The sequence below is a fragment of the Rhamphochromis sp. 'chilingali' genome (assembly GCF_963969265.1).
Source record: "Rhamphochromis sp. 'chilingali' genome assembly, chromosome: 9".
Classification (NCBI taxonomy): domain Eukaryota; kingdom Metazoa; phylum Chordata; class Actinopteri; order Cichliformes; family Cichlidae; genus Rhamphochromis; species Rhamphochromis sp. 'chilingali'.
Window position 1 is genome coordinate 29,576,793 of NC_137936.1, and position 12,270 is coordinate 29,589,062.

Genomic DNA, 12,270 nt, shown 5'->3' on the forward strand with positions numbered 1-12,270 from the left:
CCTTTTACACATGTATCCTTTTCCTTTAGTTTGTTTTTGTCTTATCATTTTGTTTTACTGGCTAAAGTTTGAGTTTGTCAGGCATTCATTGTGAACTGGCTGAATGTACCAGCTCAGCGGAGAGAGACGCTCAGGTTTGCATTTCGGCCTCCAGTTTCTGGTTCATAAAAAATACAGACAAACAGACAAAAACAAAATTGGTGCTGGCTTCCTAATGAGGAGAACCACAAAACAGATTCAGCTAAAAGTAAATTCTAAATTTTAAAGAAAAGAGCCTTTACATTTACATCTCATACACAGGCCGTTACTTCCATGTTTACATTGTCAAAGCTTTAATCTTAATCTTAAAATGTGTTACTAATCCTTATGCTGAAACAAAGCACAAACCCTCAGAAAGTCTTTGAAGTGAGAAGTGTCATCACTTTTCAGAACAAGTCCTTGCTTTGATATTTTCAGACTTTTCAAAAGGGATCTTAACTTAAAAAAAAAAAAAGCCCTTATTTTCCAAATTGGAAGTGAATCCTCGCAAAGATAGAAGCGCGCACACAAACACACACACACGGAGGCACTGTCATGAGGTTCTTGTGTTCTTTTAACAGCAGACACACAGCAGACTTCACTGTCACACATGGCTGCATCAATCCGCCGTAAACACGCACACATGCACTGCACACATTCATGCATTCGTGTCAAGTCACAGCCATCAGTTATCTTGCGGGGATAAAAGCCTTCAGTGTTGCAAACGCACACATACACACACATACTCGAACCAGTTCACTCTCGATATCAAGCCACCAACTGAATAACAAAGAGGTGTGTGTGTGTGTGTGTGTGTGTGTGTGTGTGTGTGTGTGTGTGTGTGTGTGTGTGTGTGTGTGTGTGTGTGTGTGTGTGTGTGTGCGCGCGTGTTGTTTAGCTCTGACCTTGCCAAAGTTCCTTTCATAATAAAAGCAGACAGCTTAGTTTTACTGCAGCAGGAAGGTAACTTCCTATGAGCAGGAAAACGTACCTGACCTGCACTTCACCTGTGATGTGCTTTATTGTGTCTAATCAGTACATGACACCTCGTTAAGATCAATTTCAGAGACAGCATCAGCCCATGTGTTTAGCTTTTCAGTCATTTTTGGGGTGAATAAAATCCCTTTTAGAGATTCAGCAGTCCAGTTCAGACAGCCCAGTTTCATCCACAGGGCATCAATTAGTGCTGTTTAGTCAAAGCCACTGGAATGGCTCGTTTACACACAAAGTGTCCGTTGGCATGTGTTTGGCATGTGGCATGTGGCATGAATTTGAATTTGAATTTGAATTTGAAGTGTCCGTTGTCATGTGTTCCCTGACACACTGAGTTTTAGCACTAGTGAGAGTGACTGTAACTCTCAAGTCATTATCTTTACATGTGCACGGTTACTGTTATAAAGATGCAGCTTCTAACCCAAACTGCAACGCTTTCCTAAGCCTAAATACTTTTTTGAGGATTAAATCTGAAAAAATAAATAAATAAACAAAAATATACATATCCAGCAAATGAAAGCAAAAGTAAAAAGTCAATAAAAGATTAGAAAAATCAATGCCATACTGCTATCCTCTAAAAGTCTTCTAAAAGGGGACCATTAGGGATATAAAAGGGGAACATTATCTCCAAGACTGCCTTGGCTGGCTCTTCGGGGCACCAACGCCACAGAACATCATGCACATAATGAGGATACACAGACTGCATCTTGGCAGGAAGTGAACGCATTGTTAGTCACATAAAAAAATCAGACCTCAAGAAAATCAGCAGACAAAAATAAAATGATGTTTTGATGCATGTCAGAGCATCTCACAACCACTCTACAAAGGGAGTGCCCTAAAAAACAAAGCTTTCTGTTAACTCTCACTTTCTGCTCAAACAAGGAACGAATTTCAAAATAAAATGTAAACGTGGTCACTGTTTATCACAGCGTCTGCAGCTGTGCTGGCAGCCTTTTGAGGCAGTACTGAAACAAATCAATGCGGTGAACGTGCTAACATAGATTTGATTATTCACATCACACAACCTTCAATAATTGTGTGAAATAATTGAGTCTTAACATTTTTCATTACGTTCCACTTTAAAGTAAAAAAAATTTTAAAAATCCACACTCTGATAAATAAATGACCATAATATCAACTTATTTTTTTATATATATATTTTTATATTTTATAATCTGAAAATAATGCAGCTTACAAGAATGTGTCAGAACAGACCAACATGCAGTCTATTTAACGATGTACATAATGAACAAAAACCTCAGTAAGCTTAGATAAAGTATCATATTAACAATGTTATGTACCATGTGAAGCATCACCTTTTAAAAGAGGCCACAGTGTGCTGGTACAGATGAATTCACACTGCATAAAGTGAAGTGAAATACAGAAGCGAGCACACTAGTGGGTCTTACATGTTATTGTATTGTAATGATCAATAACATGAATTCAGTGTCATTTCAAAAACAGACAGACAACTTCCTGAAAGGTCTACCTTCTCACAATAAATGATAGAAACAGAGTAATGCAGAGCTTCAGGAAAGTACAAATAAATCGATCGCCTGATTACTTTTAAACCACATTTTAAATTTCTGATGAATATTTTTAAAACTTTAGATTTCGTTGGCCATCGGTTCTCCGCAGCGGGAAGTCGTGTGTCTCTCTCCTCTGATTCGTCCATTCCTGCCCACGGCACACACACGACACACACACACCTGTGGGTTTCTATCAGTTTGAACTTTGTGTTGTCCCTCAGTTTGATTTGATCTTATTTTTCCTTTGAGCCATCTTATCAGCATTCCGCCCTCTCTCTCTGTCCGAACAGGTAAAAAACAAGGACCCCCCGAAAATCGCAACAAAGGTAACCCCTCCATTCATCCATCTGTCCCGCTTTGTCCCTCCATCCTCCCTGTTACTCACCCACTCCTCACCCTTCACCCAGCGGCAGGAGGGGAGTGTCCAGTCCATCTCTCTCCCTCTCTCTCTCTTTCTGCTGTATAAAGGGGGACGTTCTCTCGCCTTGCTTTACCTGTCCAAGGGTGCAACTCTCAACCTTCAAGTCTCTAACAGCCGAGTCTGCGGTCGCCCTGTAGAAGTGCATTAATGCCTCAACCCTGAAAGCAGGGCATGTTTTTTGGAAGCACATGATTTATGTTTGGGTGAGAAATCAGCCACAGGGAAATTTTTAAAAATGTGAGTGTAGTGGTTATCTTTGTGTAAATCACGTTTATTTGCAGCACTCAAAACAAAAATAAGACGTGGGTTATACAAGTCATTTATGATCACTTACAGGAAGTTCATTGTCGCACTAGCCAACAGGAACGTGTACCAAAAGTGACATCACACCCATTGGCATGTTTTTGTGGTGACACCTGTTGCTAAGGAGTACACAGAAGCGAGGCCTGCAAGCTTCAGGTGCACGCATACACAAGAGTCAACAAGAAACAGAAGTATATAATGTTAAAAACAACAATCAATTAGTAATCATTCAGATTTACTTAATATATTATGTCTATAAGGAGACACACTAATGGTTAATCGCCTGCAGAAGGCCTGTTATTAAATATTAGCCAGACTAACGAGCTAGGACTTCAAATGATGATTAATTCTTGTTTGGTCAGCAAATCTTTAAATGTCACAAAACATTCAACAGACATTCACACTAAAAAAAAAAAAAAAGTTAAATTGCAGAAACAAGTTAGGCTGTTTTCATAATATTCAAACAAACATGGAAGCACTACTGATTTGTAAATGTTATCAGTGTGCACTTTGCAAACTAACTTATGCAACTGTTGGGATCTTTATCGCTATTTTCTGTTTGAAAGAAAAAGAACAAAACATTGAACGGTTATTACTAATCTCTTAAATGTAAGTCATGTGCTTGCTAAACACCTTTTTTCCCCTCATCAGAGTCTCTCAGTTCACGGTCAGAATTGGGCTGCGAGACCATCAGTGAGGGTTACTAACTCCTAACATACTGCTCTGACCTCTGAGGTGTCCTTGTTTAATGGGTTTAATGACTGTGTGTGAGATTGCTGATGACGTCATTGCGGCAACCTCCAAAATCAGCCAAATGCCCTCCATGTCCTGGGTGTTCCAGCACATGGCCAGCTTCCTCTGCAAGCTGTCTCAGCAAACACACACACACACACACACATTTAAACGCACACACCGACACACTCCCCTCATCCAGACCTCCCATGGTTAAAGCATCTGCTGCAGACAGAATGCTTCTTCATGTACAGAGAAAGACGCACACACAGCTTTTGGATGCTCATCACTGTTTTTCACACGGAAATTATAGTCAGTGCTGCAGTCACAGCCGACCTCCGCTGAAAAACACAAGCTGGACAACATTTCTAGGAACATCTTTGCTCATTTTTATGAACCTTAAAGCCCTGAATGCATTTGTCACCACCTTTTTTAGCTCCAAGTTTTGCAGCACATTAACTACGTGAAATAGCCCCAGTTCTCCCATCAGTCATGTTTCCAGCCGCTTATTTTTTCCAACCATAAGTTATGAAATGAACTTCCTGTTTTCTTCAGTGTGACCTGAAAGTAGCAGTGGAGCCATAAAGTCATATGGAAAGTTTTTACTGAGGTCAGAGTGCGAGGAAGCCGAGTGTTGTTTTCTTCTAGACAACCTAAAGTCTTATTGCAACCAGAGGAGGCACACCCTACTGGCCATTAAGAGTAATGCATGTTTGATGCACTTAGGCACTATTTAGACTGGTCAGCTGCTACCATCTTTTATACTGTCTATGGTGGTGACACCCTATACTGCAGGTGTCTTGGGAGGTGCAGATTCCACAAATGGGCTGACAAAGGTGTCTAACCCTTGTCTTTTGATTAAGTATCCCATTGCACGTTTTTTAAAAAGCCCAAGGTCACATCTCATAATAGCTTGTTTCTAGTTTAAAACCTAAAGATTTAATTTTTAATATAGTTTATTTATCATTTATTTAATAATTGCTTTTCCTTTTTTTTTTTTTTACCCTTTGTATCACAACACTTCCTGCAGATGTTTCACTTTAATATCATGTGGGTGTTTGTCCCTTGAGTGGTTGGAAAGCTTTTAATGTGAAACATCTGTGCAGGAAGTGCAGCAGCAAAAGAAGGATCTGAGAATCTGATGTTTCACCTTTAAAATACCCCACAGTTTGTTTGTTTTTTAAATCACATTTTAACATGCTGTGGTCAATGTAAGCTTCTCTTGGCAGTATTGAGGGAAAACAGACATGGCCGGGGGGGTTTGCGGGTGGGGGCGCTGAAGCGAGGATGTGGGAGTTGCACCCTTGCAGTATCAGTGGGCTGTGGGCTGTCGTCTGTTCTGTTTGTGTATTATCCTCAGTTTGTTTTCTTTTTCCCTTTTGACTCCTCTCATTTCTCTCACTGTTGCCTCCTCGCAGGGCGTTGCTCAGGACTTCATGTTGTCTTGTAGGCACTGTTTGATTCTCTCCTCTGTTCCTTTTTGTCTTGCTGAAGTCTCCTGCAGCCTCCATAGCTCTGCAGCCTCCACTACCTCCTCCTGTCTCTCTCTGTCGTGGTTCTGCATCGCTGTTGTTTTTCATTTTTTTTGGGGTGATCCTTTGAGTTCATCTTCTGTTTGTTGACTTGCTTTACTTTTTGATTGTCAGACACCCCCTCCCCTCTGCTCGCCGTGCGTTCTCCCATGGTTCAGTGCTGCGCCTGTTTACACTTCTGTGGTTGGTCAGTGGGTCTCAGTCCTGTTCGTGTGAAGCTGTGTCAGTTAGTTCTATGTTGTGGCTTGTCTTCAGAGTGGACTATGTGCATAAGGCTCCGCAGCTTCCCGGTTTAACACCGACCCATCCCCACATCCAGAATGTTAAATGTCTTGTTGAGGTCGTGCTGTTGTGAAATTACTTCCCTTCTGGAAATAATCTGTGTCGGAGGTTTCTCATTAACAACCTGATGAAACTCAGAGCAAGGTGGTGGTACTGAGGAGTGGATAAAAGTGGTCAGACAAAAAACATGTTAGGGCGACACTCCTGGCTTTGTTGAGCATGCAAATTCTTTCATTTTACCCAGGTTAGAAGGCAATATAGCCGTTAAAGACAAGGAGCCTCATGCAGGGACTTTTTTAATGTTTCTATCTTAAATCTTCAGTTTTTTTGTTAGATTGAGCTCAGATTCTCACTATATACATACAACACATTTCAAACATCATCTTTTCTCACCAGCTAATACCAGGATTTATGTCAGTCAGTCATAAGAATTTCAAAGTTAATCTGCATAAACAAAAAAGGAAAAAAAGACTGTTGCAGGTTTCTACAGATGAGACCAAAATGGAGATGTTTGGCTGTGAATCACAGCGCCACATTTGGACAGATCAGCACAAACACCTCATACCAACTGTCAGCACAGTGGTGGAGGGCTGAGGATTTGTTTTTCTCAGATACCTTGCAGTCACTGGGTCGACTGTGAACTCCAAAGTTAAATCTGAGGCAATCAGTCTGACGGCTAAAGCTTGACCAGTAAATTTACAACAGAATGGCTGAAAAAGGAAAAACTCAGGTTGCCGCAATGATCCAATCAAAGTCCAGACTTTAACCTGACTGAAAAATACTTAAGAGACGTGTATAAATACATGATCCCAAACATCAACTTCAGTTCATAAACTGAATAAGTGCATAAACTGAAACAACATTTTAAAGAAGAGTGGGCAAAAATTACTCCACAATGATGTGAGAAGCTGATAAAGTCACACAGTGAAATGCTAAAGCTGCTGGGTTATAGGGTGTACTTCACAGGACTGCGCAAACTGACTGTATATTTGACAGAAAAAAGGAAAAACAGAATCAATTCCCTTAAAAACATTTAAATCGGTTCTTGCTTGAGGCTCAGTATCTCAGTTTGATTTAATTCAGTTTCTTTTAAACTTATTGCTGAAACTTTCTGCAAAAGTGAAGCAAAACTGGACAACATGGTTTTACTCCTCATTCCAGTTCACGTTATTATTATTGGATTGTTTTTTGTTTTGTTTTTTCCTTTGGTTCATTCCATTGAATATTTTTTTTAACTAAAATTCAGAATTTGAATAAATGTTATGTTTTCACAGCAGTAGAGCTATAACCTTAGCAATACAAGAGTACTTGTTACTTTCTGGTCATCTGTCTAACTTGCTTTATATCCACGATTTGTTGGAAATGTTGGTTCCATATTTGATGTTGAAATGTTTACCAGCAGTCAGTCTGAATAGCTTTAATGATGTAAATTTGAGTAATTTTGCCCCAGTTTGTTGACCCAGCAGAGCATTTCCAGTATTTAATTGTGAATAACATGACATGGAAATGAAGGAATTTTCAGATAAAATCATCCAGTCAGAGTTGTCAGCTCAGTCGTTCATGAGGACAAATATCAAACCTCAGTGTGTGAGATTAGAGAAGCTCTGTTTTGTTTTCGTTCATCACCTGCTCATATTTCTTTGGTATGGAAATACGACAAACAGCGGATGGAGCGAGCGGAGCTGAATGCGCTGTGAGCAGAGATCAAACAGATCACAAACTCTCCACATACATTACTACAGTCCAAACAGGATCACAGCTGATGAAGTGAAATGCAAATACACAGTTTGTTTATGCAAATGCAGAGCAGAGCCGTCGAGCAGGACGCGAAGCTAGACTGCACATCAGACTTCAGATCTCAAACTCGGAGCTCTGATGTCAAACAAACTGTATGTGTGCGTGATTGTGCGTGTGATTGTGTGTGATTGACAGCCCCGTGTTAAATCCTCACTGTTGTATCTGCTGTTTTCTGTTCTGTCTGCTGCACTTCATTATGAACTGCTGCACCCAACTCGTCTGTGACACTCTGAAAGCTACCTGGACCTTTTTATCATGAATGTTGTGTGATCATAAAACGATGAAATGCTGCTCTCTGCATTCAGCCAAAGGTTCACCATGTAATGATTAGGAGTCAGAGGTGTTTCTGTTTTCTGAGAAAACTCGTCCTGTCGTTTTTCAGCTTTCCCTCAGACTGATTCTGTAACGTTTTCTCTGCCTCTCTTCCTTCATCCCCTAACCACTCCTGAACCTTGCATCCTCATTGTGTTTTATTTTGTTGCCAATTAAACATCAATTTAATTCATTCAAATTTTATTTTGCTCCCATCCAAAACCTTCCTCCTTTTCCAACTACCATCAATTTTCTCCATTATTCTGTCTGTCCTCATCTGTCTTTACTCACCACCTCGAACCCTACTTCCTTCCTTCTGTCATTCCCCGTAAAACCTTCCGCTTCCTCCTTTTACCGCCTCCATCCTAACAGCCAAGACCCAGGATGGCATTGCTCTGGAGATACAGCCTTTGAAGAGTGAAGAGGCCGCTGAGTCTGAGGAGAAGGAAGAGGTCAAACCAGTGAAAAAGGTCAATGTTACCAAGAAGGAGAAGTCTGTGCTTCAGGGAAAACTGACCAGACTAGCTGTGCAGATTGGGAAGGCTGGTGAGTAGCTCACACATACGCACACACACGAACAATCTTAACCTAGCTTAGAACAAAGGCTGGCGGTTGAGGGGAATCTGCTGGTCTAGCTTCAACCTGGGGTGGAGTATTTTTATTTTTTTTAATTCACTTTCCAAAAACGTAAAAGTCGAGTCAGCACAGTTTTGTAGACCACATTTAAAGAGACATGCCAAAATGAATGAAGCTAATAGTTTTGTAAAAGATTTTGAGGTTTAACTTTAACTGATTATTAAGAATACTTTAACAGCCACAAATGAATGTCAGTAATTTGAGTTTTTAAACTACTGTGAAACTCTGATGGGACCTCTCTCCTTCGTCTTCTTTTTTTTTTTTTTTTTTTTTTTATGCTGGGAGCCTACAACAGGGATACTCGCGCTGCTTTGTCTGAGGACCACTTTTGCACAATCACTGGAGACCAGAGGCTGGTTAATAAACATTAAACAAGCAAACAATCTCCTCCACACAAGTGTTAGCATTACTGTAATTTAATTCACACTGATTATGTGTTTATCAGACCCTGATGAAAGCTTACAGTTGATATGCAGTGGTCTGTTTTGTTTTTTTTTTGCCATTTAGAAGAATAAACTTAAAGTGTTACTTCGCCAGGAAGACAAAGTGTTGTGGTAGTTTTCTGTATTCACATAATATTTAACATTTTCCTATATTTTCCTTATTTCTTATCTATATTAACTTGAATACCCGCCCAGAATGACAAGTCATTCATTTTACCATATTTGGAAGCAGCTGCTGCTGCTGCTGCGTTTTAGCTGCAGTTGATTGAATTGGTTACTTTTGAAGGACTCTGTACAGCATTAAACATAGCTGGAACCCCTTCAGTAGATTTTATTTAGTGAATTATAAAATGTCTGTGGGCCAGCCAACGTCCTGTGGCAATCCTGAGTTGGTTCCTGAGTCATACGTTAAGTATTACTGCTCTGCCTCTGAATGATGGTGTTAAATAAAAATGTAAGAGATTGCCAGAGTTATTAAATCAGCTCTGTTGCCAAAAGAGTTCAGAGTGCCCTGAGCTAAGTAAACATTGTGATCATGTCTGACGGCATCGCCTTGCCAGCCTCTGTGAAGGCTAGTTAATGTTATCAGTATATTACAGCTATAAGCGGTGAGTCTCCAGCTGCAGTTCAGCGCAGTCACAATACCAAAGGATGTCAAAACTGATAAATAAAGCATAAAATGTACAGAATCACTAATAAAATGAACTGGCTGTTTTATTATGTGATCCTACTCATTATTAGGTGCCTGAATTTGACTGTACTGTTAGTTCAACCCAGATATCTACAGGATTGATTCAACATCAGACATATCTGAAGTTATTGGAAAGGCAGTTTTGTCTCTTTTTGATTACACTAAGAGGATCTTTGCAGTTTTATTTCTTTACAGGCTAGTAGATCCTAAACAAGTCTCTTTATTAGATACATAGAAATGAAACTTATGCTGCTACATGACTCTCACAAAGACGACATTTGAGAAAAAGTGTGTCTTGCCCTCTAATAGCACACAAAGTGATCAGGCAGCGCAGGGACGAAGAGGCTGAGGGTCAAAATGCACTCAGTTCTATTGGATGGATGTTTTTTATTGGGGACACGATTCATCCCGGAATTGAAAGCATTTTCTGTGTCATTTCAATTGACCTTAATACACCAAGGGGTTTTCAGGACATCATTACCGAACAGAAATAGAATTTGGGCCAAACACTTTGACTGGAGGTGACTGACAGGAGAGATGAAGTACAGAAACACAAACGGGAATTTTCTGTTACTTCCCCTCACCTGTTTGATATTCAGGATGTTGTCTGGTTACAGGCATCCAGACTTCACTGCCTTATTAAATATCATAGTTTAACCACCTTTCAATTTTTTACAAGCGAGACATATTCAAGTGTTGGCAGTCCGGAATCAGTGCAGTTAGACACCAAAGCGTAAATAGATTAAAGATTAAAGTGTATTTTCTTTTGGTAGTTGACTATAGAAACAGAGACATGGAAAGCAAAGGGGATGACATGCAATCAAAATTATTTTGTAGTAGCATCAGACTGGGGACAGTGTGGTTAAATATTTCCCAAAGGGCTAGACCACAGGGAGAGTTTGCCAGCAGGTCTTCAGCAGGACTGCTCATCAGATCATCTTTAAAAGCACCACAAGAGATCTGAAAAGTGCTGCCACAGCACTGTGAAAAATGCCAGGTTGGTTTTGCTTAAAAAATGCTAATTTAAATAAAAGAAGGTTTTTAATAACTTGAATGTGACTGAATCTGCAGTACTTAATGTGGACAAGTCACGTAAACCTAATAAACTAAGCCATAGTCTCCAAATGTCCTCTGTAATGGACATTTGGTTTTGGTCTATATCTTTTGACTTATTTGAGCTACCCTACTGATGTGCTCAATAGAGGACATTCCGGCCTTTCCAATGAGGCAGGAAATCAGAAAAAAAGATAGTTTAAGTTAAGGATACTTTTTACGTCAGTTCTCAGTGGATTTTTTTTGAGCAAATAATGGGGACTACAATCTGAAAATGCACTAAGATTGACCAACTTTAGAAAGCTGAAGTTGAGCAGCTGTATTTCCATCATGAGTTAAGACACACTGCGTTCCAGGAACGCTGGTTTTATTAACCTTAACAACCTTGAATAGGTTCACTGAACAAGTGTCATTAATCGCTGCAGACACAGTCATGGTGGGCTGTTAATAGCTAAGCCTTTACAGTGTTCTTCAACACACAAATGTCGTCACTCAAATAATGATCACAATGTCATTAAATTAAGCATTTAAAGGTAAACATTAACAGTCCCGTGCACTTGTCACTGCAGACGTGTCTTCTGCTTAGAAAAAAAATGTGTAAAAGTATGAAATGTGGACAAGAAGTGCAGATCAGTCAAGTAAGTCAATTTAAAATGTGAGTATAAGTTGCTGAATACAAAATAAGATAATAGGTATTGGATCACCAAGATTATAACATCATACATGACATAAAATGGTTAGAGAAGATAGGCATGCTAACAAAAAAATTAGCCTTTATTTACTAACAGCTGAAAATGGTAAACATAATTCCCAAAGGAGTAAATAAAACAGGAATCCAGATGTCAAACACAGGATTTATGGAAAGACAAGATTATATACAGACAGAGACTGATTACATGAAACAATGGAAAGTAATTAAAGACAGGTAAAACTAATGAGTGCTAGAAAAACAGTTGCAAAGGAGGAAAGAGCCGGAGGTAAAACTGGAACCAGGTACATGAAAAACTTGAAAGTAAACTACAAAATTACATGAAGACAGAGACTAAACAAGTTAGCAGAGATGGAGGAACACAGGAGTCCATAGAAACTGGGAACACAGCAACAAAAGAACAGCCTCAGTCCCAAAGGATTGAAACTGAAGGTTTAAAGATACGTGTTGTAGAAACCTTAAAACCCTTAAAAAAAGCTTACTTGACTTTAATGGAAAACTGCTCTTGTTCCACCCAGGTCTGATCATGTCGGCGGTGACAGTTATCATCCTCATCCTCTACTTTGTGATCGACACCTTTGGGGTCCAGGGTCGGCAGTGGTTAGCTGAGTGCACCCCCATTTACATTCAGTATTTTGTCAAGTTCTTCATCATCGGTGTGACAGTTCTGGTCGTCGCTGTCCCTGAGGGGCTGCCGCTTGCTGTCACCATCTCTCTGGCCTACTCTGTCAAGGTGAGCAGGAGGGAATTATGTAAATTTAACATTAATAGAATCCTCTCAAAATCATGTCAGAGACGCTGAGGTTTTAATGAGTGCAC

General features: G+C 39.8%; 1 protein-coding gene across 5 annotated transcripts in view; it reads left to right on the forward strand.

Moving 5' to 3' along the window:
- The window catches only part of LOC308402998 (plasma membrane calcium-transporting ATPase 1-like), a 134,306-nt gene that overhangs the window by 86,826 nt on the left and 35,210 nt on the right, over positions 1 to 12,270 (forward strand). For all 5 annotated transcript variants that reach the window (XM_080892204.1, XM_080892205.1, XM_080892203.1 and 2 more), the window contains 3 exons: positions 2,831 to 2,866; positions 8,292 to 8,465; positions 11,970 to 12,184. In XM_080892204.1, the coding sequence (XP_080748330.1) occupies positions 2,831 to 2,866; positions 8,292 to 8,465; positions 11,970 to 12,184 (425 nt within the window). The remainder of the gene's footprint in view (positions 1 to 2,830; positions 2,867 to 8,291; positions 8,466 to 11,969; positions 12,185 to 12,270) is intronic.